The following is a 25,870-nucleotide window of genomic DNA, read 5'->3' as shown; positions in this document are numbered from 1 at the left end:
GTTACATTAGCTGGACTGAGCTCTCCAGTTGAAAGATTTGAAATGTGAATTTGAGATTAATTGGTTGCTACAGTGCTTAAACAAGTGTAGATTACTATAGCATAGCAAGGCTGTTTTAGAAAATGGTTCTGTAACAAAGCTTATAGCTTCTTTGCTTTCCCACTGAGTAATTTAAGTACTGTCTACTTTGATTACAGAAAGAATCAAAAAGGAGCAGACAGAAAAAAGTTAAACTGAAAATTATATTGTGTCCTATTATATGTCTGTGTGGATTTTAAAAATGAATCTTTAGAAGTACTGAATAATGACTTTCCCTCTCAAAATCGGAGTAGAGGTGTTGGTAAGGCTATTCCTTTCTGAATCACTAGAGGTGGGAGGGATCTGGTATACTTCCACTTGGCAGTTTCTTTCCTTTATTCTCAAGTGGTTTGTCAGACTATTGTAAACTTTGTTGTCCATGGTGGGATTGAAATGACTGCAGTGATGTCACGCAAGAATTCCACTTCAAGTAAATAATTTAAAGTCCCGAGACATTGTCTACGAAGTAAAAGTATTTTCAATGTTAATGCAAGATAAATAATTAACAAACTTAAGCAAATCAGAAAAAAAAGCCTTAAGATTACCTGGTCATTAAAAAGTGAACTAGGGGGATAATGTGGCGTAACAACTCTTATCTTTAATGTAACCTGTTGGTAAAGGTATTTGAAAGAGTTTCAAATAACTTAGGAGTTACATTATTCGTTTAGTTTAAAAAGCTGAAATGTGATTCAAATAACTTCTGTCCTGGTTGCATAGACTGAATAAGAATCTTTCTCAGGCAAGTGACTTCAATGCAAGCTGTCACTTAACCTTTTCTTCTTCTCTTTCCCTTCCGTTCCCTTTCCTTGCCCCTTTCATACCACTGAAAACAAAAGCCCTACTTTTTTTAGTTTGCAAAGGAAACCTGCCATATGAGAACCAGGAATGAACTGATGAACTAACATCTCCCTAAGTCTGAAGATAAACTGCTTGAATGCTTTCATTGCATTAAAAGGGAGAGAAGAATAGGTGACTGTCATCTGACAGAGACAGATTCCCTGGAGAGCTACCTCAAGCCCATTAAGTAAAAGAATTACTGTAGGGAATGTAATACAGGAAAGCTTTCAAAGCAGAGAGAGGTTTTTATTTATTGGACAAAGGGAAGAATTACTCTACTGTTGCTGCCCTGATGCCACTCCAACAGGAAGCTCCCTCTGGGGAAAGCGGAAAATAACACATTGACATCACTGGAGGAATATCTAGTGTATTTGTGTGCTGTAGGATTAATTTAATTAACAAATTATTTTATTTCTGTGATTACAAATTGAATGGCATGGATTTACCAGAAGTTTTTCTCCTTAGATCATGGGAAGGATTATATTACTGGAATGTGTTTGGGGATAGTGTTGACTGGACATATGCATTTCAGGTGGGAGGAAATCAGAGTCTGTCAGATCATGTTGATATGGTGTATCTGGACAGCAAGAAACAAGGCAGAATTCACCATGACTTGGTAAAAGGTTGAGACTCCCAGAGACAGTGATTTTTTTTTTTTTTCTTTTTTTAAATGTGTTGAGCAGACTTTTTCCTTAAATACATGAGTAGTTATTTTTCCTAATTCTGTATTACATGATTTGTTTATAAACTTATGTTTCCTGAAACTTGTCTTTTTTTCAATTCTTCTTTCAGCCAAAAATGCTGCATGCAGCTATTCTGAAGATGCTGGTTCTAGATGGTGAATCAGTCTATACCTTGACTTCTCATCCTATTTTGCTGCTTATAGCCAGGATAATCCTTGTGAATTCAAGACACAAACTTTCATCTCTTCAGGTAAGAAATATGTGACTAATGATTGTGACTGCCAGCTACTCATTAATTGGTGTTCTCATTCTTTTTTTCGTACCTCATTGAATCAGTATAATTTCCATTTCTTTTTCTCTAGCTCTGAGGTTTTTCCCTCTAAGAAACAGTTCAGGCAAAGTGATTACAATTAAACGCAAGTACCTTTTTCTTAAAGATAAGCTATTTTCTCGCTGTCTTCCCCAAAAGAGAAGAAAGATGCCTTCATTACCTGGAAAAAATAGAAAATTTAATAGGAAGCAACTTTTTTAGAAGACACATACTTTGTGACATTATTTGAGGGGGGGGGTGGGAGGAATGCACTATAATGCAGCATACATATACCGTGTCCTTTTTAACAAGCTTTGGGATACTGTTAACCATTACTGTATGAATTCTAAGTCATGAGTTCTAGACGCCAAGGAAGTCCTCTCTTTGGTTTGTCATTGTCCTCTATCTCTTCTGCAGGCATCCATGTGGAAGCTACCTTAATTTTTGTTGTATTTGTACATTAAAAATGAAGATATGATGAACCTCTTCTTGAGAGGGTTTTTGTCCCTACCTCCTTTGTAGTTTAGCAGCAGGCTGATTGGTAGCAGGACTCTCTGGAACTGGGGGACTTTTAAGAGCGGCAACTTCTCTTTATTGCATTCCAGTTGAACAGAATTTGGCTGGAGATCAAAATGCCACATGGTCCCTCTTTATGCTTGGCTGACAACATCCATTCCCAGCTGGGTCTTTGTATGAGTGATGAATTAAACTGTGTGGTAGATGTTGGCTGTACTGCATTTCTGGAAGCCAAGCTCTTCCGTTGTTTTCCCTGTTGTTCACAGATGAGTGCTGTTGAATTTCAGCAATTGGGTCAGTCAGGGAGGCAGAAAATGTACCTGGTATAGAGAATTCCCTTGCTGCCTCCCCTCAGACTGACATAATAGGGGGACGCCTTCTACCCAGTGGAGGTCCAATTACTTGTGGCTACATCAAGTTTGGATAGTAGTTCAAAGGCAGCAACTGATAAAAACTACTTTCATCAACAGGTCAGTGTAGCAATTAAAGCTTGCCATTCTTTCTCGTTTCAGCTTGATTCAAAGGAAGTATCTCAATACCTTTGCTTCTTAAGATTAGTGCAAATAAATTTAAAACAGGGTAAAATGCTCTGAAATATATTATCTAATGCATTAATAAAGCTCTGTTTTATTCAAAAATGCTATTGTACATGGAAGATTAAATGCTTAAAAATCATCCAAAAATTCTTAACTTGGCTCCCAAAAAACTAAAGTTGCTGATAGAATATTGTACAGAGCTCAGCTGGCTTACCTGAAACTTTATAAATATGTTCTCTCTGATTGTAACATTTCTGAGTGGCAAGCATCAGGCCTCAGGAAATTGTATCATTAAGGTGGATACTCAGTTGTGTGGGAAAATGAATACTTCATTATATAAAGCTAAACTGAAGTAATTTGAAACTTATTTAAATGGCCTTTAGCTTTCTAAATAAGTGATGAAATACTGGGATTTGACCTGTTTCATAAAGTCTGTTGTTTGTGTGCTCTTAGTTTGTTCAGCTTGATATCAAAAGTCATCTTTCATTGCTTTTTGAAATAGATGCTATTACTCTTTTTGATGGTTCCTTTCTAGGGACATTACAGTCAACTACATGTGACTGGTTTAGATGTTTTTGCTTGAATACTGTACAGCCCTTAGGTCGGTCTGATGTAAGCATATCTGTATAAAAAGTTCAGAAGATAGGTGCCTCTCAGAAGTGCTCAGACATCAGTTTCATAGAAAATGATTGGCGTGCTAACAGTAGCAGAATAACTAGTAATCATTAGAGCTTGTGTAGAGGTATGCCCTATAGTCACAGATGATAATCTTAAGTATAATTTTGAGAATAGAATATTATATTATCAATTAGCTATTCCGTGCATTTCCACCTGGTGCAGCTAGAGAGGGATAAGATATGCTGGGGAACTTACGTTTTGTGTACACAGTTTTTCTAAAATCCGTTATTTGCTGAGCTGTAATTCAGCTCTGCTATAGAATGATTACTTAGTTCAGTAAGGTATTTGCCCTTCTGAAATTCCACATACAAACATTAATACTTTCAATTGTGATTGTAAGGTGTTCTCATGAGCAGTTCTGGTCCTCTTCCACCTCTCTGTCTCCTTTCTACCCCCGCCTGAAGAAATAAAAGATTAAACAGAACAGGAAAAAATGCATAGAAGGGCAACGATAGATGATCAGAAATAATGAATGGCTTCCATACAAAAAGTAACTAAATAGCCTAGGACTCTTCAGGCTGGAAAGATTACTGAAGTGTGAGATCATGGCTGTCTATTAAAATCATGAATGTGACACGAAAGAAGATAAGTAGGAAACAGCTTTTTTTTTTGGTCTTTCTGTTACAAGAATTAGGAGGTATGAAATCAAAGTAGCAAGTGGCTGCTCCAAAATAAGCACACACGAGTATTTTTTTATCTTCTGTTAATAGCGTTTCTTACCAGATTGTGGTCCTAAATATTTGCAGGGTTCAAAAAGCAGCTAGAAAAATTAACAGAGGAAAAGCCCATCAAACTCTTAGAGCACTGTAGAGCTGCTTGAATATGTTCATCTTTATGCTAGGTTAGTGCTCACTTTTTATATAAAACAACTATTTTGGTTGGGTTTGTATTTTTTAAAATTAGAATCGAATAATTATGAAATCTATATTTTAAAGCCACTTATCTTTTTTCTTTCTTTGAAAAAGTTCTATACTTGTTATTAATTTGAAGTATCCGTATTTTTTTTCAGACGTTATCTTGGTGGACTCTAAGATATGTGAATATTCACCAGCAGTTGTTAGAGGAGAGATCACCTGAGCTATATACTCTTGCCCAGACCTGTATAAAACAAGGTGTGTTTCTAATTACTTGGTTTATTGGTGTATAGCATCACTTGTAAGATATCATGGGGGAGGGGAGTTTGTAGGCACAACTCTCACATGATGTTTGTCAGATGCTTATGTAACTACAGAGAGGAGAGAGGGAACAGAATTCACTTAAATTGACATGGACTTGTATGGCACATGCTATTTTCCAGACTCTAAGATGAACGTGGGAGTATGTGATTGTAGAAGGCGGCTTTCTTCCCCTGCACTTAGCACTGTTAACTTATCACAAGCTCACTTGAAGCCATTCTGTACAGTTTTCATTCCTTATTTAACTGAGCTTATTTTGGTTTGAAAAGGGAGTGTCCTTGTTCTTCTGTATCTTCATGGGGGAGATAAACTTCTTTTTCCCCATTTTCTCTATCCCCACCTAAGTTTTGAGATTTGTTACCTCTCTGCATTATATGTAGAGAAAATAGACAATGTTAAAACTAAATTATGTTATATATGTATTGATGTCTACAAAAGCATAATGTAGAAATATATTGCTTGGGATTTTTTTCTGAGGAACAAACTCTTATATAGACTGTTAATATCATTTGCTATAGCAACTGATAAAGCTGGAAAAAGGAGGCAAGCTTTTACGTACATTGGCCCCTCACTACTTAGCTAAAGTTTCTTCATTTAACTTCACAAATCTGAAATTTCCAACCGATGACATTTAAGAAATTTTCTATTGCATTTAGACATGAATTGTCATGTATCTTTTATTTTGGCAAAGAAGGCAATCTTAAACGCCAAAGTTTCAAGTTTCCCCCCTCCTACCACACCTTAATGCAGCTTTTTTGATCTGAACCATATGTAGGTTCAGGCCATGCAAATTATATGTAAAATATGAAGTGGGTTTTGGTCCTTGAAGAACTTCCAAATAGGTAACAAAGATGTTAGTACAATAATGAAATTGAGCAGAGGATTTTACTGGGTCCTCTGCAGTGAAGAAGCAGCTGACTTAATGCTCTTACTGGATGCTAAAAGCACTGGAGTGGAAGAGTTTTGTTGCAATTGATGTAAACTGTGATTTTTGTTGTTTTTTTTTAATACTTTATTAGAGAATTTTGAACTAACTTCTAGACTTATCTTGCACAGGTACGGGAATCTTAAGATTAAGTTCTACTTATTCTTTAGTCTGTAACTTTAAAAGTTCTAGTTCTTGGAAAGTTGGAAGTGTTGCTGATTTGATGCACATATTAGAAAGTAATTGACAGGTGTAATTTAAATGCATCATGATAAACTAGTTGGCATGTTAATTTATGGGCTAAGGACTGGGGATGGGGGTTGGACTTGAACAGGTGCAAAGAATGAAATCTAAGATGCATTTTTAATTTCCAAATTATAGCAAATTGAGTTTTACTTCAAAAATGGGTGTAGTGGAGCTAGTCTCATAAGTTTAGCCTGTTTAAATGCTTGTATTGAAAATAAAAATTCCTTAAAATATGACTTGCAAGATACGTTGTAAAAGCTAATCTCCCAGTTGCCTCTCACAGCCATTTTAAAAACAGAGTTGCATAGAGGTGGTTAACTGTTCTGGAGAGGGTTATTTTGCTTACTTTGATGGTTAGGGGTAAGCTTTTTGAGGCAAAATTGTTGTTGCTTAGTTTTAATGCAGTAAGGCTTGAACATTTGTGTGTTAGGTTGTACAGTACTTCTAGAATGTGTATTTCCTAAATATTTACCTAAAAGTATCTATAAATTTTATATTCTGAAACAAATGGTGCTGGTGTGCTTCATTCAGATAAGGAAGGCTAAGGAGATATGTTTGTAATATCTTTTTAAAAAAGCTTAGAAACTCTAAGTAGTCTTCGGCTCATTTCTAGATAATTTTTTTGTTGTTCTGAGTATGTGTTCCAGAGATGCCCAGGGTCAAAGATGTTTAGATACCAGTGGTTTTGCAGTTCTATTCAAGTACTGCAATTCTAGTTTGACGGTATAGTTTTATTATACCGTACTTTGGAGAATGGAGAGTACATGAAAACACTTTTGGGTTCTGTTAAATAGATAAAATCTGTAATAGAGAAATTTGTAGCACATTTATGTGACTTACTTTTTCTTCTTGGAAATACCTAAAAACTTGGAACAAAACTGAAAGAGAAGTAATCATAAAATTGACTGAAATTCATTGACTAGGTGATACTGGGTAGAGATACAGTAGCTTGTGCAGCCCTTATCTGTGTAGAGGATGCTGCTGCATATGCACAGATACTAAATAAGTACTAAGATGTCTGTTTTCAGTGACCTGATTTGAGACTCCTGGATGTAGATTTCAGAGAAGATGGTGTAAAGTACACTTGAATCTGTAGTGAGTTTTTCCAGGCAGGTTTTGCTGCCTCTAACAGTTTATTTACTTTGTAATTAAAGCCATCTGGTATTTCTAACAAGTATCTTCATATTTCCTAAAATAAATACTTAATAAACCTTTTAAATAGTCTTTGATTAGGGCTTGAAAAACCTACTTGCTTGTTCTGTATCAACTTAACTAGAAAACTTTGTCTTAATTACTAGCGAAAAGACCTTCAAATTCAGGAGAAATTATCTTTTCTATTTAAAATACATTGTTCTCAAGTGTAAAGTCTATTCATCACCTGAATAGAAGACAGCTGCAGTGATTCCCTGCTGTTCTGAAGCAACTGTTGTGCAAAACCAACAGGGCTCAGCGCAGTTTCCCATCCGTTTGGTCCTGTGCCAAACATGGTATGGGATGCCAGAGGGATGTCTTAAGTTTGGGACATCAGTGCTTCTGTGCAGCTACATCAATACTGGTAATGATGTGAAGCTTTCCACAAAGGTCCCTGAAATCTCAAATGCCTAAGCTTATCAAGTTTTGCGATTAGCACTGTAAGTAAATGATATTTAGATAAGGAATGGTAAGACCACTTCTCGATGTATCACTTCAGTTCGTTATAGCAGTATATATGGTTCTAGCACAAGTAATTTTATGTTCAGATCATTGAAACTTGTTAGCTATGGAAAATCAAGAAGTAATGCATTTTTGTGTGGTTTCCACATGTGTACCTGCACATTCAGTATCTTGTAAGCTTTGTTGTACTGACAACGGCCCTTCAGGATTGGCTCAAACTACGCTAAAGAGTCAATGCAAATCTATGTTTGCACTGTATAAAACCCTCAGTGCATTTTTGAGTGCTTTTAATAATACCTCATAGAAAACCCCATTTTATTTTTTCCTCATATAAATAGGATTTTTGTCCTTTGGGAAACCATCAGAGTGGCATTGTATATGTATAGCGTGTAAAAAGCAGGTAAAGATGGCAGATGTCCCAAATCATTTACTGAAAATTGGGGGTTTTTACCCTTTTTACAAAAAACAAAGCTTTTGTTAGAAAGGCAGATGTTTTATGGTCCTCTGGGCATTATTCTCTTTTTTAAAAAGAGAATGTGTTTAATGATAAATGTGGACAAAAGCATTAAAACCTGTTGTGGTTTAACCTGGCAGGCAGCTAAACACCACACAGTCACTCGCTCACTTCCCCCCAGTGGGATGGGGGAGAGAATCAGAAGGGTAAAAATGAGAAAACTCGTGGGTTGAGATAAAGACAGTTGAATAGGGAAAGCAAAAGCCGCACACACAAGAAAAGCAAAACAAGGAATTCATTCACTACTTCCCACCAGCAGGCAGGTGTTCAGCCACCTCCAGGAAAGCAGGGCTCTGTCATACGTACTTGGGAAGACAAAACACCGTAACTCCGAATGTTACCCCCTTCCTCCTTCTTCCCCCAGCTTTATATGCTGAGCATGACGGTGTGAGAAGCATTAAAGGCCTTGACTCTGTGTAAGCACTGCTCAGCAGTAACAAAAACATCTCTGTGTTATCAACACTGTTTTCAGCACAAATCCAAAACATAGCCCCATACTAGCTACTATAAAAAAAAAAAAAATTCTATCCCAGCCAAAACCAGCACAAAACCTCACATTGTTTCTTAATGAAAAGTATACATTACTTAAATGTGAGGTTAACATTCAGCTAACTTTCTCAATTTTGAAGTAATGTGTTTGAAATTTGTGTTAAAAGCAGGGATTAAGTTGCACAGACTTTGTTTTTAAATAGTTGTAGTCTCTTGAGGGTTTTTTTTAAGGATTAAGTTGTAACCTGCTGCATTCGCTATCATACTTTAATTGAAAACCATTGGAGTAATATTTTTAAGTTACCAATTTGCTTTCATTAAACAAAATCTTGAAATTTAGACTTTGAAAAAAGTTAAGTTACTAGGCAGGATTTATCCATGCAAATTCTTATGTATTGAATTTTAAAAGCTGTGTAAAAATATGTTCAGACTTAGCAGCTTTCTGTATTAATTGAAAGATTTTGAGGCTAGCAAGTAAAGTACTCAAAAAAAAAAAAAAAGCCGAGGAGGTTTAAACAATAAAATCTGCTCAGGCTGGAGTTGACTGCCAATCTTTAAATTCAAAAGTCAGAGAAAAATGTTGAAAAAATCCTTGAAAAAATTAGTTTTTCATATAGTAAGACTTTTTACTAATCTTAATAAAGCACGTTTGAAAAATTAAGCATCCATTAAGTAACACAGCATCTATGTTAATCTTGGGTACCAGTCTTTTTAGGTACTGTGATGCTGTGAGCTTTTAAAGAACTCTATTATGTAAATGTTTTCTGGCAAAACAAAGAAATAAAGCCCAAAGGAAAAGAAAACACCTCCAGTTAAGAATAATTCATATGAACTGTTTTGAACTTAATGATCTGTATTTTACTATGCAAGAATATTCTTTTGTCATTTACTGTATTTTGATAAATAAAGTTTAAATATATAAGAAATACAAATGCTTCTATGCTGGATGAAAAAAAAAAATCAAGTCTTCATTCCTAAGGATTTCGGATTTATTTATGAAGGTATTTTCTCCTGTTCAGATGGAGAACATGATTTTTATCACTCAGCAAATCAGTAATTATGTATAAAAAACAAACAAAAACCCCACACACAAACAAAAAAACCACAAACCCTAACAAGTCCTAAGTCCCCATTCAGTGCTCAATCTGCTGGTGAGACTTTCTCATTTGAAGCCTGCTACTTAAGGAGGGTATTACCTCAATAACCTGTATTCCGAGTTCCTATGTTCTTTAGCAGGTCTAAGACAATTAGAGTTGTTTATTTCATGCAAGAGTAATATATCCCAATTCAGCTTTGCTGAATTTAAACTTTTGAAGTTTAAACTTTTGTTTGTTCCAGTAGTAATCCTTAGATATAAAACCTGAAAAATGCTTTAAATAGTGCATATCTTTTATACACTGTGGATTTTTACATGTGTGGAGGTGTAAAGAACAACAGGTCTGCTTTAAGCATAACAGACTTTCTCTCCTGGTATTTTAAATGTAATTTTAAAATATCGTTCTCCTGGACTGCATCCTGATGGCTTTTCTTTTTCTTAATTTGCAGTGACAGAAGCAGAAACTTTGTTCACAGGTGGTGAAAGCTGGCACTTAGAAGTTCAGTTCCATCTTGAGTGTGCCTATACATTTTTGTATTACTATGAGTATAAAAAAGCTAAACAATGTTTCAATACGGCTAAAGACATAATGAAACTGCAGATTAATCTTACAGGTAAGTTTTGCTTGTACAGTCTATGAGGATGGTTGGTTGGACCAAACCTACGATTTGTTGGGTTTTTTTACATATCCAAGTTAAAAAAAGAGCTATCTTTTGAAAAATCGTGACTTTTAACAGGTAGGACTTACTTGTCTTCTAAGAATTAGCATTGCTTGGAAAAGGGAAGAGAAATATGCCATCTAGTTACGATATCATCCCTAATATGGGTGTCTGAGCAGCTGTGGTATTATGATCCTTCCTTCTTGTGTTTCATATCGAATTCTAGGTCTAGTTGTCTCTGTTATGGGACTCCTGAAACTAGTTGGTGTCATGATGAATAATGTTTTTTGTTTGTTTGGAGACACTTACAAAGAAGTCTGTGTGATGATTTGATGCAGTCTTTCACCTTTTACGCCACTAGCCTAGATCTACTCTACGTAAATAGCATTTAAGAGTCACTTCCAGGACTGGTGTTATCACAGGAAATAAGTAGAAAAGTCAAATTTCTGATGAAGAGAAATATCAAGGATTCAGTCACTATGGAGACTTTATAATTATCCTTTCTGAACCTATTCTTTGGAGTCAGGCAGATCAGATTGCTGCACCTGCAACTTCATTTAAAATTACATGTATAGATATGGGACTGTTTGGTCTAGCTGGTCCTGCTAGGTAATCAAAAGGACATAAGATGCACACCTCCTCTGTGTGAGAACTTTTGATTGTGTCTGAGTAGAAATGCAAAAGCCTTTATATAATTTTTTCTATAGAGTTATTAACGGAAAGGACTAAGGAACTGAAACTTGCAGCCTCCTTACCTATTAACACCACTGTATGTCACAAGGCTAGCTGTTCCTATATATTTAGATTGGAGCTGCAGCTACCCCTGCTTATATCCTGAGTCAGTTTAATATTTTAATTAAAAAACAGAACAAAAAAACACACACACACAAAAAAACACCCCACAAAACCAAACAACCGTGGAACTCCATACTCATTTCTTCGAAGGTTTTAAATGTTTACTTTGAAAAATCGCTAATGAAAATCTTGTGGCATAATGTTTTTGCATAGCTATGAATTGATTATATTCAGTGGTATCTGCTTAAACCACAGGATTATTTTCTGTATATTTGTTTGACAGAATTCCATGCATTTCAATTGATCCTACCCTCTTTTTCTATGCACAACTTATACTGTATGTGTGATGTGTGGCATGTACTGCAAACGTGATATTATAAGGTAGTTTTGTTTAAAATTAACCTGGGTTTTTCTTGTTTTTTATTAAAAACATCAGTGCCTGTGATGTTACTCAAGCTATAAAAATTTAATTAACTAAGAACAAGTAAAATCAAAGTGGCAGGTGGCTATTCACTGATATTCCTCAACTTAATCAAAGTGGCAGGTGGCTTTTCACTGATATTCCTCAACTTAAGCTACATGTTGGATTTTTTTTTTTCTCCCCTTTAAAGGAGATCTTTAGATATTGGATGAATAATTTCCTTAAATCTAACCTAGGAAAAAACTCTTGTTTGGAAGGGAAAAAAATAGTTTGGATGCAGTGGAATTATTTGTATTTTTGATTACTTTACCAAGAGGTTATGCTAGTCCCAGAGAGAGGTTGTGGTGATACAGTCTCTTGGAAGAATGTTGTGAAACTCCTAGAAGTTCTGTGGTTTATCTCCATAAATCTATTAGAATAGTTATGAAGGATGTCTAACCTGAAGGCAAATGAACTGAACTGAACATGTGGGAATTGTTGGCATTCTAGACAAATTCATTTGACATGCATGTTTTGGCTAAATGGAAGGAATGTTACATCATCAAAAAAGACTTTGCTTTAATGTAAAAATTCAACCGCTAGCAAAGATATTTTTAAGGCTTTTGGAAGGAATTTCCTTTTTAGGAAAGGATTTTAAGAGGTTTTTATTCTTTAATGGTTGTGATCCTTACTAGTTGAACATTTTATTACAGCATGGAAATGTATGCTGTTCTTAAAGAGAGACTTTAGAACCAATGTTTTCCAAAGTTATTGTAGAAATGTGTGAATAAATCATACTTGTTTTGGCTTGTGTACTTTTTTAAGTCCCATTAATTCAGGTCTGTCCTGTATTCATCATTTATTAAAAAGCATCCTTATGTTCCTCACAATGAGTCGCAACCATCAATAACTCCACAAAACAATTTCCAGTATAAGAGAAGATCATGGTCCTTCTTGTATATAAATTTACTAAAATGAAGGGTGGTAATCCAAAATAAATTTAAGATCAGCAGATCTGGAGGATTAATAAAACTGAACACTGAGATCTGCGTATTGTCTGCTTATTGTTTTCATGCCCAGTAATGCATCCCTGGGAACTTTTAATATGGAACAGAAAGTAAAGTGTCTGTGTAGATTCCCTCTCTTTGTGAGGATATATGGTGGTATAAAGCAAGCAAATTTTTACCCCAGCTTAAACACGTGGTATATATTTTCCAAATAAAAATGATTATGTTTTGTCCCTGTAACAGCAAGGAACTCTTTGTTTAAAAAAATGAGGTGGGGTGTGTGTGCATCTCGGAGCATAAACAAATGACAGTTTCTGGGTGGTAGCAAGTAAATTCATTGGTAACCAGTATAACTTTGCAAGTGTTTTATTCAGCTGTTTAAGCAGTAAGACAAAATAGGAAGTGAATTACAGCATAATGATTTTCAAGCATTATTAAAATTGAGAATTGAGTACTACTGTGTAAAATTAGTATGAATCACTACCCAGTATTTCTCTCTGTCTCTCTCCTCTGCAGTGTGCCTTGTGATTTTAAGGTGATATTTTTAGAACCTTTATTTATAAACTCTTAACACAGGGCTTTCCCATTAAAAGGGGTGATTGGCAGAAAAGGAGAAATCAGTTTAATTTCTGGTTTCCCCACTGCTCTTTTTCCATCTCCAAGAAGAAAAGGGGGTGATTGCTATTTCAGTGCCTGTGCCAGGTGATTCTTACTGACAATGGCCTCATCCTCAGGCCTTTGTCCACATGAGCAGTCAGTTATCTTTACCTCCAAGATTTTTATGTCCTGCAAAATTTTCAAAATGATAATGAAATTAAGAACTTGATCTTACTTGGTTCTGCAAAAGCAACAGTGGATCAGCATTCAGTCCTCCATTTCTGTTACTGGACTTTCACAGCTCACATTATCTCAGCATTGTATCATAGTAATAATAAGCAAGCAAACCTCCAAATTTTACAGAGTAATTTTTAGCTCCATTTTGGCTCTGGTTAAGATTCCATTATTCTAAGTTACCGTCCTGAAATTGTTCTATGATTTCTGTTTGCAGCTTGCAAACAGGTTGCTAACAGAGGAAGAACAGGCATGTTTTTCTTTTCAGTTTGGTATAAAAGTTAATTGCCACCCTAAAAACTAGTAAAAGTTGTGTGAGGGTCAAATTAAGAACTGAAGAGAAAATACTGAGAGGAATTTTACCTTGTGCATTCTGAATATTGATTCATTCAGTAGACAGCCTTCATTGGTTTGCTGTTTCACTCTCTCCCATGTTACTTTTACAGTATTTTATGTGCCATATTATGGTAATGTCATGTCTGTGATCCCTCTTCATAGACCTAAGTCTTCAAATGAAGATTTGAAATATTTTAAATGATGGCCTGTAAGAGATTATGGGATTTTCATTTGCCTAAACGTTTCCATGTTGTCATTGACTTTTAGCAGGCAAATCGAACAATTGTTTGTGGTTTATGGCTTGGGAATAAGTAGGGAACTGATGAAACTTGATTATTATGAGTTTTCAAGAGACAATATGGTGGGTTATGGGGAATTTAACTAAAAGTGGCTTTGCAAGACCTATCTGGCTGTGTTTGTATGTTTGTAATATGTATTTCTCTGTATGTCATAGCTAGCAGTGAGAACGCATGTAGTTCTCTGCAAAGAGATCAAGCAGAGTTAAACCACTATTAAATTTCATAGGTTAATTCTAAATGTGTTTCTCTTTTTTAATTTTGCTTTTTTGTGAGCAACTTTCTAGTATATGATAGAATTACTGGTTTTTAGTGTTCATTAATATAAGCTTATATTAATTTTCTGTAGGTGCTTTGGGGAAGAGAACACGATTTCAGGAAAAATACGTTGCACAGCTTGTTTTGGATGTCCAAAGAACAGATGAATTCCTCCTTCCTCACAGTGAACTAAGTCCAGCTCCCACACCTCTAGAAAACTTAACAATGGTATGTATTTGAGAAGAATTGTTTTAATTTCTTAAAATGAAAATGTGCTGAAGCTTTTCTTGGGTGTCTGCAAGAGAAAAGTTTGTGGTGCCTAGGAGAAACTTACTTATGATTTCTGAAAGTTTTTGGATAAGATGTGGGGCAGTCGTTTGCCTAATATTAAAGGACATGGGGTAAAACAACATATGAATGTCTGCAAGACAGATGTGGCTACTCAACTAAAAGCATGTTTGCAAATATGATCTTCTACAGTTTATGTATTAATTTCTAGTGCCTAAGAATGATGGAGTTAGGAAAACAGGTGAGACAGATTTTCAAAATAGCCTGCAAGGCATCACAGAAATGCACAGATTCCTAAGGACTGACAGACATGTTTAGTAACAGTGAAGTGAAGATAGGAAATTGGCCTAGGTATTCCTACTGGCATGAATTATGCGACTTGGCCCTACTGGTCCTAAGGGTGTGCATGATGACTTCAATTATAAATTGCCTAACAACCACTGAATTATTTTGGAATGGTATTTTTTCCTTCATGAGGAGAAGTTCTGGTCAGGATTTAAAGTTATTTGAACTTGCTAAAGAAGCCAGAGATAAACTGAGACGTTATGGTCCAAGATTTATTCTTCAGGTTGGAGAGCCTTTATAAAAAAAGGTTATGCCTTGATAGACTTCCAGGTCAAGCAGGGATCTTAAGCAAAAGAATTTGACAGTACTTCTCTGAGTGCACAAATATCGTAGAGACTGTGCTAGCTTTTTTGTTTATCCATTAATACGTCCTTAGTGTTGTAATCGATTTGATGAAAAGAGATTGACTACATATATGTCACAACTTGTAGAACTATGTATAGCAACCCATTTAAGGATAGTGAGGGCTCGGGGGAGGCCACTTGGTGAGTGTCAGACTTAAGTTGGACTTGAAGTCTACAACTGCCTAGAACTAAATGTTATGATGCACTGTTCTCAGAGGGTCCCTAACTGGGATATTGTATGACTATTTTTTCCAGTTATTCACAACTTTCTGAAGAATTTGCCTTTGTGGTCTATATCTGATAAGGACTTCAGTTTGGAATAAAATAATGACATTGTTTCAATAAAAATGGCAACACTGTTTTAGGCTGTAGGTATAAGCTGGAATGAAATATATTATCCTTGCTAATAAAATACTATATTAATATGTCCTTTTAGTGAACAGACCCAAAGCTGCTGAAGTAAGTTTAACGGAGAGTTTGAAAAAGAAAATTGGGATATTTTTTGAACCTTTAAAAATTAGTCATGCTTATGTTATCCACACTTTCCTACTAAAATTTTGCTGAATGTATCTTGAAAATGATGTTAGACAAAGTAAGCATATCTACTCTTTCTGAAAAGTAAAAATATGATGATAGAAAGAACTTGAGAAGTTTTGGCTACAGGGAGGGAGTTGTGTTGTGCAAGTCTGAGTGATGGGGGGGGGGGGGGCAGGGGGAAATCAGAACCTTTTATTTCTGCATTTCATGTGTGTCAGAAATTCTGGAAGATAGTATTAGTAAAACCATGTGCTGCTTTGACGAAAACCTGAGGTATTTCAAGTTCAGACATTTCATTAACATCATGTGTGAGTGTCCTGTCATGGGTATCAGACCAGGCTTGACTAAATAGACTCCCCAATTCATGTGTGTGTTGAATTACCAATTAAAAGTTTTGGGGTTTTTTCCCCTTTTTCTAGCATGTCTTTATTGATAATGTAGTATCAAAATACAACTTCATGTAATTTGTCAATGTTAACTTTAACAGTGATCCTAGTGTTTCTTTTGCCAGCATTGGAAAGCTAAAAGGCCTGTGATCATGCTGCAAAATTATTATAGGGAAATTTTCTTCCCCTCTCCAGTGTTCTTATTTTACATCTGCCATTTGCAGATAAAGGAAAATACTCTATTTGTCTAAAGATGGGAATTGCCCTGGATGAGTGGAAAATTTCCTAAGGCAATTGTAAACTCTGCCAATATGTATAAAGGCCAAGTTGAGACTAGTCACACCTAATTTTCATCTCCTGTTTTGGAGTGCTTACTTCTATGGTCTTAAAGTTCTTCCCCTGTTATTGTTCAGTAAGATCACTGAACAAGTTATTTTGCAATGAAGCGGTCAGTAATTTAATTCCATTAAAAATACAACCAGTATAGCAATGTGACCGATTGTTGGACTGGTAGCTGGGCTGATTTCTGGTTAAGCGCTTCCTGCTTCCCTCTCATGCTGAGCAGTTATGTTACCTCAGATGGCACTAGAAGGAAAACTATTTGCATTTCAAAACAAATATTTGAGATTGTAAATTCAAAGCTCAGGTCAGCTTTCTTCAGAATAACTAAATGATCTGAAAGCACACATTCAGTTAAGCTGATGATGTTTCTGTGAAAGGAAGACCTCAGGCTTGAGGTGATGTATAAGGACTCCTGATATGAAATGGTATGTTTGATTAATTTTTAAAAATTCAGAGCTGCTGTTATGTTTTGGGGGAATGAGGAATTTCTTTTAACATCTGGGAATGGAAGTCATGCTTTAAAACTCTAGCGTACAGTTGCAGTACAGTTCAGTTGATCGATATTCATAGTGAATTTAAGCAATTAGTGCTGTTTATACAGCCTAGATTTTAAAGCTTATGTAGACCAGAAGCTGAAATTTTTAACTAATTGCCTTATCAATTAAATTGTGATTTATGTTACATCTAATGAAGTGGTATCATTATACTAGCATAGTGCTCTGTTCAAAAATCATTTTCATCTAGAAGTGGTAGCTAATGTAGTAAGAGAAGAAAATGATGGTATTAAATATGCCTTTAAGAGTTGGAATATCTTCATTATCCCCTTGAAATAAAAGAAAATATGTTTATTTTCTTCACGTTCTCTGTCAAATCACAGTTTAGTTTCATTTATATAGTGATAAAATACTGGTGATGAATACAGATAATCCCCTTTGAAGCATTCCTGTTTGCTTTTTGTTCTTCTGTGGACCCTCGTTTTGACCTTGCCGATGGCAGATATTCATTGGAAACAGCTACTACTAGGACATCGAAGGGAAAGAAATAGGAAGCTTGAAAAAATGTTTAATATAAATCAATTTTCTCTTTATAATAGATTATAAAAACTACTATTGGTAACTAAAAAACAGTAGTACAATAATTGATTTAAAGACTGGGGGGCTTTTTGTTTTGGTTTGGGTTTTTTTTCGGGGGAAGGAGAAATAGTTTACAGCTGCCTCCTTCTTGCTTGCAGCCAAAGGAATCTTTTTGTTGTTTCCAAACAGACACAAATTCTGTGAACGTAGTAATTTACACTTTTCAGACACAGATTATATTACTTTCTTCTTTAAGTTAAATGACAGACAATGAACTTCAGGTAGCATATTTGTTTGTAAAAGTTAAACTGAATATTCCTTAAACAACTTGTTCTAGAGGAAATTTGATGGAAAGTCACAAGTACTTGTCCAGGAGCAAACCTTTTCAGAATACCCCTTCTTGCCTTTACCAGAGCAAAGTATCTGGAGGTGCTAGTGCAGTGGGTTTTTTTCAATCTGTGTTTCTTTAATTTGCAAAGCTACTTTAAAAAAAAAAAAGAGAGAGAGAGGAGGAGCAGTTCCCTGTGTAAGGAATTTAACTGTACTGGCAGAAGGCATGCTTTACTTACTTGCACTTTGCTGATACTTAAAAAGAAATCCATACGTTCCCAGAGGTCCATGGTCGCTAGCCTGAAAACCTGCATGTTAGGATAGCGTTTAACATTATACAGACAAGCTGAAACAGATTATATATAATAGAGGAGGAAATTGTTGATAATGCTATGAGCAACAATTTGAAAAGGAAAATCTCCTTCAGCCCTTATTTAAGTAGAAAATCAATATTCAGGTAACCTTAAAGTTGCTCTGAATGCTGTTCGTCCTGCATGACAACCAGTATACTTTTAGCAAAAGTAGTTTGGATGATACTTCCTTCTACTGGCTTAGTCTGTTCGTTAGTTATCCTGTCATAATCATGGTAAATTACTTTCCATTTTGTCGTTTTCTGATGTTTGTGTTTATCCTTTTTCAAACAAGTCTGTATTTTTTCATATTTTGAAGGCATTGATTTCTCTGCAACGATTCCTATCTATTTTAAAATATTTTTTTCTCCCCCAACAGAATTATGATTTAAATGATGATACAGTGCTTAATGAGATAAAATTAGCAGATGCTGATCAGTACCAGGTACCTGATTTGTGTGCAGAAGAGCTTGCTGTAATCCTTGGAATATGGTATGTTAATTCATAGCTACTTAAAATACTGCATGAATCATTGTGATAATGAAATAATGAAGTGGTGGGTTGATGGGACTTTTTTTCCTTCCTTATCATATAGTCTGGCTAAACTGGTAAAAGATTTGCATTATATGTGGATAGCATTTTCAGTTATCTCAGAGTGAACATTAGTGTCCAGTTCAGAATTTCAGCATTTCATTAATTGCGATGTTGTTCTCTTATCCTGGAAAAGCTTCTTGTTCTTTGTGCCTCAATTTAATTGCAGTTGGCATTAGCTACCATATGGTAATGACACTTTGGTAAATTTTGAAAACACATTTCAGAGTCTGCTATGGTCAGCTTCCTATGAGGATCAACCCTGTCTTTCAAGCAAAACTCTGCCCTGCTATTCGGTGCAATGGAAATATTTGTATAAATTCAGAGCGTCCATTGCAAGTTACAAGTTATAGTACAAAGTCCCCGTGGTTTTGCACCTAAGTTTTTTCTTTTCCTGGCTTTCAGAAATTATATGCTATATGGGTTTTGAAAATGGCACAGAAGAGCAAAAAGCAACTTGAGATTTGAGGATAATAAGCTGGCTGCTAATGAATATCCTCATTTTCTAATAGAGAAATACTTTTTCTATGATGTAGTGGTCATTTAGCTGGTGACAGTTACACACAAGTTTTTGTGTGTGATTTGTTTCAGAAGTATTAGTGTGTCGAAGTAAAAATGGTGACTTTGATGCAGTATTCATCATTCATACCTCTCAAAGCACTTTTCTGATCTATGAGTTGCAAAATGATGGAATCTGCAGTACTGCTGAAATACCTTGCCTAAGCCAGAAGGCGGCCAGGAGCCGAACAATGAGTGAATCCTAGTTCCCGGGTCTCAGACTAGTGTTTCGTCTGCAGGGGCACATGGATGTTATAAGATCTATCTTTGTGATAGGGTGACAGTAATAACAGGTCAGCGAAAGGCTAGTGAGGCAATTCAATGGCATAAGCTAACAACCCAACATTTGGCAGTAGTTCCTTTGTGATGTGGGGCTTTTTGCTTGTTTTGTAGCACACGTTATAATATTTCTTTCCCCCCTCTCCCCACTCACCAAAATTTTCAGTTAGTTTTCCCCTTCTTGTCCCATAAAGTGCAGTGGAAGTCATTAGCAGAGAGAAGATTGTTTCCTTTCATATGTCCATTTCTCAGACTACAGCTTTTTGAAGGGCCAGATGCTTGCTTGGCTATATAGTTGAAGTCAAATGTGAAGTCGCATGTCTGCGGTTTCAGCTGTGCCCTTTAACCATTCAGCCCCTCCACTGTAATCAGGAATTCATGAGTGGAATATGTACTGTGCCTTCATATCTTCTTTATTCCCCAAGTCTTAAACTTGTTTTCTTTTCAAGACCACATCTAGATCCACTTTGAGGACAAAAGAGTGGAGTGAATAGTAGGTTGACATATATTCTTGTCCCAGTCACTTTTAGTCTTTCACACTGACTCAAGTCAAGGCAAAGCCTTCCCATTCCTGAGAAGCATTTTCATGCGCACTTCACTTTTTAACACAGTATTGTCTTATATTCAGATTATATCATCCCTCCTGCTTCCACCCTTCTGAAGGAAATTTTAGCTTGCCTATTGGTCTTTCTCTTTTCTCTCTTTTTTTTTTTTTTTTTTTTTAGTGGAAGCGTAGAGTTTGAATTTTACATTGGCTTGCTGCACAGTAGGTTTCTTGACCACAGTATGTCACTTTGAAACCACCACTGGCTAGAAGCCATCTTGGCTGCCATCTCTGTGTGTACATTATAATCCAAGTGGTATGTGAGTTTGGCAGGACTCAGGGCAAGAAGCTCATTTAAGAAACAACCACCAAAAAAAAAATTTTCAATGTTGCTTCCCCATAGGAATGGTAACTGCCATTCAGTGGGTGGGATAATGGTAAGCAACTGAAACTATTTCACTCATAGATGGAGACAAGATTTGCTATCCAGCCATGTTGCAGAAATGTTAGTAGAATGCCAGCTTTGAGAACTGTTTTTCTGAGGGGATTTAGGATACAACCCTTGTGACTGAATGGGGTTTAGACTTGGATTGGTGGCTGTGCCCTTGGTGTCTACACCAGCTATTGCATAAAAATTTGCAAGGAAGCATATACATGTTAAAGCATTTAGTGTTTGCTTTTAAGTAAAACATACTTCTCAGACCTTAGCTATAGGAAATTCCTTGCTTTTCTTTCATGGTTGAGGCCTTCAGTTCTGTAGAGTAAATACCTCATTTCATAATTATAAGTTGGCTTTAGAATTCTTTTAAGTTTCCAAAGCAGTTCTAACCAGACTTTGTTTTTAGGTCTAGCACCACCTTAATGGTATCTGTTGTTGACTGCCATTGTCAGCAGTGGATGTTTTTTCTAATGCAAATAAACTTTTAGACACTGACCTGGTTTGTTGAAGAAAGGCAGCCTGCAGGTAAAGAAAAAGAGTAAATGTGAGCAAATTTTTCCCTATACATTTCACTGTGCTTGCTAGTATTTGTTTTACAGCAAATGTCACAGAAATGCCCCTTAATTCCGCTGAGATTTTTGTAGCTAAATAATGTTAGCTCAAAATCGGCAGCATGCAGAAATGTTTGTGGATAGCAGAACAAACTGAAAATTGTTACAACTTTCGGAAAACACTTAATTACAATTACATAGGATCCTATGGAATTACCTGCATACACATTAATGTTTCCTGCTGTGAAGTAAGTTTCATTTCAAGTAGGTTACAATGATCAAATGGCTAAACAAAGTACTATTACGGTATCAGTACAAACATTTTCATCTCCTCCTCCCCAATAACATTTTAAGAGGATATAAAATACTTTTTGAAGTGTTGAAATATCTAATACCAGCTGTCTTTACAAAAATCCAAGCAACATCTCATGCAGTATGCTTAAGCCAGCTTGTAAATAGCATGCATGAGCCTGAATCAATTAGATATTTTTTTTTAAACCTCTCTGTTACACTGATATAAGGAAAGAACAACTTATTTATCAGTAATCCATTTATATAAAAAAGTAGCAATGTAAACTGTACCCAGCCAGTTCTCTGTGGCATCTGTAATTTGAGGCAGTTTCCTTTAAAGTGTTTGGCTATTCTGTTTCTTCTCTGCAAATTTCTTTTCTTCCAAATACTGAACAGTCTGCAGAACTAAATCTAAAAGAAAACATTTACCTCTTATGATAATGAAACTGTAGCTAAAACAAAGTATGGGGGGGGGGGGGGGGGGGACCCCCCCCAGTCTGCCTCGCTTACACAAAGGTTTCCTATGCCATCGTATCCAGATTTTGTAGTATCTGTATAGGAAGAAAGTGTCTAGAGGTGTCTTCAGATCATCTCACTGCAGGAGTAATGCAACCTAAAAGAAATATTAAAAGAAACTCCTAGGAGTGCAGAAGCATTGCTTGGCTAGGACTTTTTTGATATTTCATATGAAAATAACTATTCGTGATGGTATAAAATTTATTTTATAGTCAAGCCTTAACTGTGGCCAAAACTTTGTATAAGCCTCGAACCAAACTTTCAGAGGCTGATGGAAAAAGGTATTAATGTTCCAATTTGAAAATAAAATAAAATAAAAAATATTTAAAAAACCAAGACTGCACCAATGTATGATTTAAATAATGTGTTAATGTAGTATAGATGCCAAAATGCTGAGAAACTGAGAGGGGAGTATGTTTCCCTTGTCACTTAGAAATAGCCCAAATTGGATCGCTGTTAGAATAGACAACAGCAGCTGTGTGTCAGCAGCTTGGGAAGAAAATCCCTTCTCATCACTTGATTCACCATTTTTTAACAGGGGTAAGCTTTTAGAAATTAGATGTGGCTATAGAAAATTCTAAGAAAGCAAAGAGAAATGTCCAATGGCTGATTATTTCTTAATCTTTGCTGTTTCTGAAGGATCAAATCAGGTCAAAATAGTGTGTTATACTGGAGGTACCTCAGCTCTATCGAAGGCTATGCACCAGTCTTCAGCTGGTAAGGAAAGCATCAGGAAGCCTAACTCTTATTATACAATAATACATTGGATAATAATATATTATACAGTTGACACAGTGAGCTGTAGAAGTGTACTTGAAACAGGTGCATAAGCACTAAGTAGCATTAGGACTGAAGGATTTTTAACAGAATTACCAAATATGAGCTTTTGAATCAATTGAGTAATTGGGAAAAAAAAAAAATCCCAGCATACATGTTGGCAATGGAAACATAATGGGAAACTTGGGTAGGTGAAACAGGAAAACATTTAGCTACTTGAAATTTGAGAATCTAATGGCTGGTTGGTTGTTCTCTAGTCAATGGAGGAATCGGCACCTGCAGAGTGTGATTCATTTCACTTCAGGCACTTACTTTACAATGGATTGAATCACTCCCTACAAAATCCCAGCATACATGTTGGCAATGGAAACATAATGGGAAACTTGGGTAGGTGAAACAGGAAAACATTTAGCTACTTGAAATTTTTGAGTCTCTTGTGTGTTTTTTTTTTTTCTCTTGTCTGTGGGGGTCTGCACCTGCAGAGTGTGATTCATTCCACTTCAGGCACTTATTTTACAATGGATTGAATCACTCCCTACGTTTATCTGTATTTTTGCATGGACTCTGAAGGAAGCATAGACAGTTAGCTAGATTAAAGGCCTATATTTTACATGGTTAAAGTTAGGTAAGATGGATCATGTGCTTAAGATTATATATATATATGATTGCAGCCTTCTTTGCACTTTATAGCAAGGTCATGCTATATAACTTGTATCAGAAGTACAAGGCAATGGCAGGTAAACAACTTTTTTCATCTGTTTTTGTAAGAGAGAGCATTCTCTCTTCCAAGCCATTGAGATGGAAAAGGTTATGTTAAACTGACTGTGGAAGGCCAGAGCTTACACGTGTTTTCCTATGAAAGTAAAAGCTACAAAATAAAATCTCGGACAGCGTTAAAGGTGATGAAGGTTTTTCTGTTAAATACTTTTTGGCACTCTGGCCCATCTTTACAAACATATCATGTAAATGTAAAAATTTTTTTTTTAAACAAACCAATTACGGGTGCCAGACAGTATAGTGATCTCACCATGGTCAGTTTACGGCTGGTTAAATTCACTGCTACAAAATATATTGCTGTGCAGCAGTACATACAGCTGTGTGAAGAGATTCCACTGGGGAAATTAACTTCCTGTCTTGCTATTCAGAATGCTCACACAAAAAACATTAGTCGCTTGAAATACCTTTGTAAAACTTTGAAAACGCTTGTAAAGTGATCAATTTGTTGGGTTTAGCTCTTTTTCATTCACAAAATTAACACAGCTGGTAAAACTGTGTAGAAATACAGCAAATACTCATAAAAATGCATATGTGGAAAGTCTGACCTATCTATTCTTCATCTATCTCATGCTGTTTAACTGTAGTTTTAAGTAGTTACCTCAGGAACTTGAATTTGCATTGTCTGCACTTGCAGAGAGGTAATGTGCCAGGAAACAAAAGCAAACAAAAACTCAGCAGTTGTCTTCATCCATCTAACTTTATACTCTGTCTTCAAGAGTGGCTGTGAGAAGATACCTAAGGTTGAATAATAACAGGGCAAGCATGTGTTGCTCCCTTTTCCCTAATACTTTCCCAGCCTCTAAACGGTGATTTCCTGAGCCTAATCTGGCTTGTTTGCATAGCAGCCCTCAGTGGATCTCTCAAATACTTGTTGTCTTCCATTGAGCCCATGTAAATTTCTTGCATCGGTAGCATCCTTTGGCAAAGGTGTCTGTCTACATATTTTGCATCTGCTGTTCAAAAAAAACCTCCTCCGTGTAGTTTTGGTTGCCAGTAGCTTCATTTAGTGACTTAACTCTCTTATTTCCTAACAATTTTTAAAACCTCTGCCATGTCCCTCTTTTGCTTAGTCCTAGTCTAATCAGACATTCCTTTTGTAGAAGTTGTTACATGTTTATAAGGCATAAACCATCGTTATTCATTATCATAAACCAACAATCATTCTAGCTGTCTGTTTCCAAAATTTTTCCAATACTGAATTACTGCTTTTGAAATGAAAGGTCCAGAACAGAACATACTATTCATGGGTGGGAAAACAAAGGCTTTATGTCATATTTTATGTAGGCTTTATGTTATTGATTTGTATACTTTATGTAGTATGCCCTAGTACGTTATTCTCTATTGCTTTCCTGATTAATTACATTTTGATTTGCCTTTTTAACAGCTGCCTAGTACTGAGCTAATGTTTTCATGCAGCTGCAGTGCTAAAGAGTTGCTCCCGAACAGACGTGGTCAGATCAGAGCCTATCATTTTTTGTGAAGCTAGGACTGTGTTTCCTATTGTGCATTGCTTGGCAGTTTTATTTTATTGCCCTTTTGCTCTATCCTGTAAGGTCTTTCTGCAGCTCCTTCTTGTCTATTCACATCATTACTTCAAAGAACGTAATATAATTTGCAAGTTTTCTCACCTCAATGTACGTTCTCCTGTTCCAGTTTATTTAATATTATAGCACACGGATCACAGCACAAAACCTGTGCAGGATTACAATGGTGACCTTCTCCATTGGGATGGCTGACTATTTGTCTCATATAATTTCCTATCTTTTCATAAGTTACTGACCTTTGCCAAGACATTCCCTCTTATCTCATGAATGCTCAGTTTCTTTGAAAGTCCTTCTTGGTGAGGGACTTCTCAAAAAATCTTAGAGATCCAAGTTGATTTCATCAACCAGCTTATGTATATCCTCACGCTGGTTAAACTTTCCAAAAGGCCCCAACAGGTTTGTAATGCAGGAATTTTTTTTCCGGTAGCCTGGCTGACTCTCCCCATACACATTGTATTTGTCCAGGTATTTCTAGTCCTTCTGTTCATTATATAGTCTCTCCTTACCTGCAACAGATATTATGCTTACAAGCCAGTAGTTAAACTGATCCCCTGTGTTGTGGTTTAACCTCAGTTGGCAACTGAGTACCACACAGCTGCTTGCTCACTCCTCCCCCCCCAGTGGGATGGTAAAATTCGTGGGTTGAGATAAAGACAGTTTAATAGGACAGAAAAGGGAAAATAATAATAA

At 36.0% G+C, this 25,870-nt stretch overlaps 1 protein-coding gene across 1 annotated transcript in view; it reads left to right on the top strand.

Moving 5' to 3' along the window:
* TTC27 (tetratricopeptide repeat domain 27) overlaps positions 1 to 25,870 on the top strand; it is a 139,552-nt gene that overhangs the window by 13,089 nt on the left and 100,593 nt on the right. Inside the window, exons 4-8 of the mRNA XM_019473243.1 lie at positions 1,708 to 1,848; positions 4,648 to 4,750; positions 10,186 to 10,350; positions 14,410 to 14,546; positions 18,693 to 18,805. Coding sequence (XP_019328788.1) covers positions 1,708 to 1,848; positions 4,648 to 4,750; positions 10,186 to 10,350; positions 14,410 to 14,546; positions 18,693 to 18,805 — 659 coding nt within the window. The remainder of the gene's footprint in view (positions 1 to 1,707; positions 1,849 to 4,647; positions 4,751 to 10,185; positions 10,351 to 14,409; positions 14,547 to 18,692; positions 18,806 to 25,870) is intronic.

Source organism: Aptenodytes forsteri, unplaced genomic scaffold (assembly GCF_000699145.1).
Source record: "Aptenodytes forsteri isolate BGI_AS27 unplaced genomic scaffold, ASM69914v1 Scaffold309, whole genome shotgun sequence".
NCBI classification, from domain to species: Eukaryota; Metazoa; Chordata; class Aves; order Sphenisciformes; family Spheniscidae; genus Aptenodytes; species Aptenodytes forsteri.
Note: the sequence above shows the minus strand (reverse complement) of the source record. Positions and strands in the feature narration are given on the sequence as shown.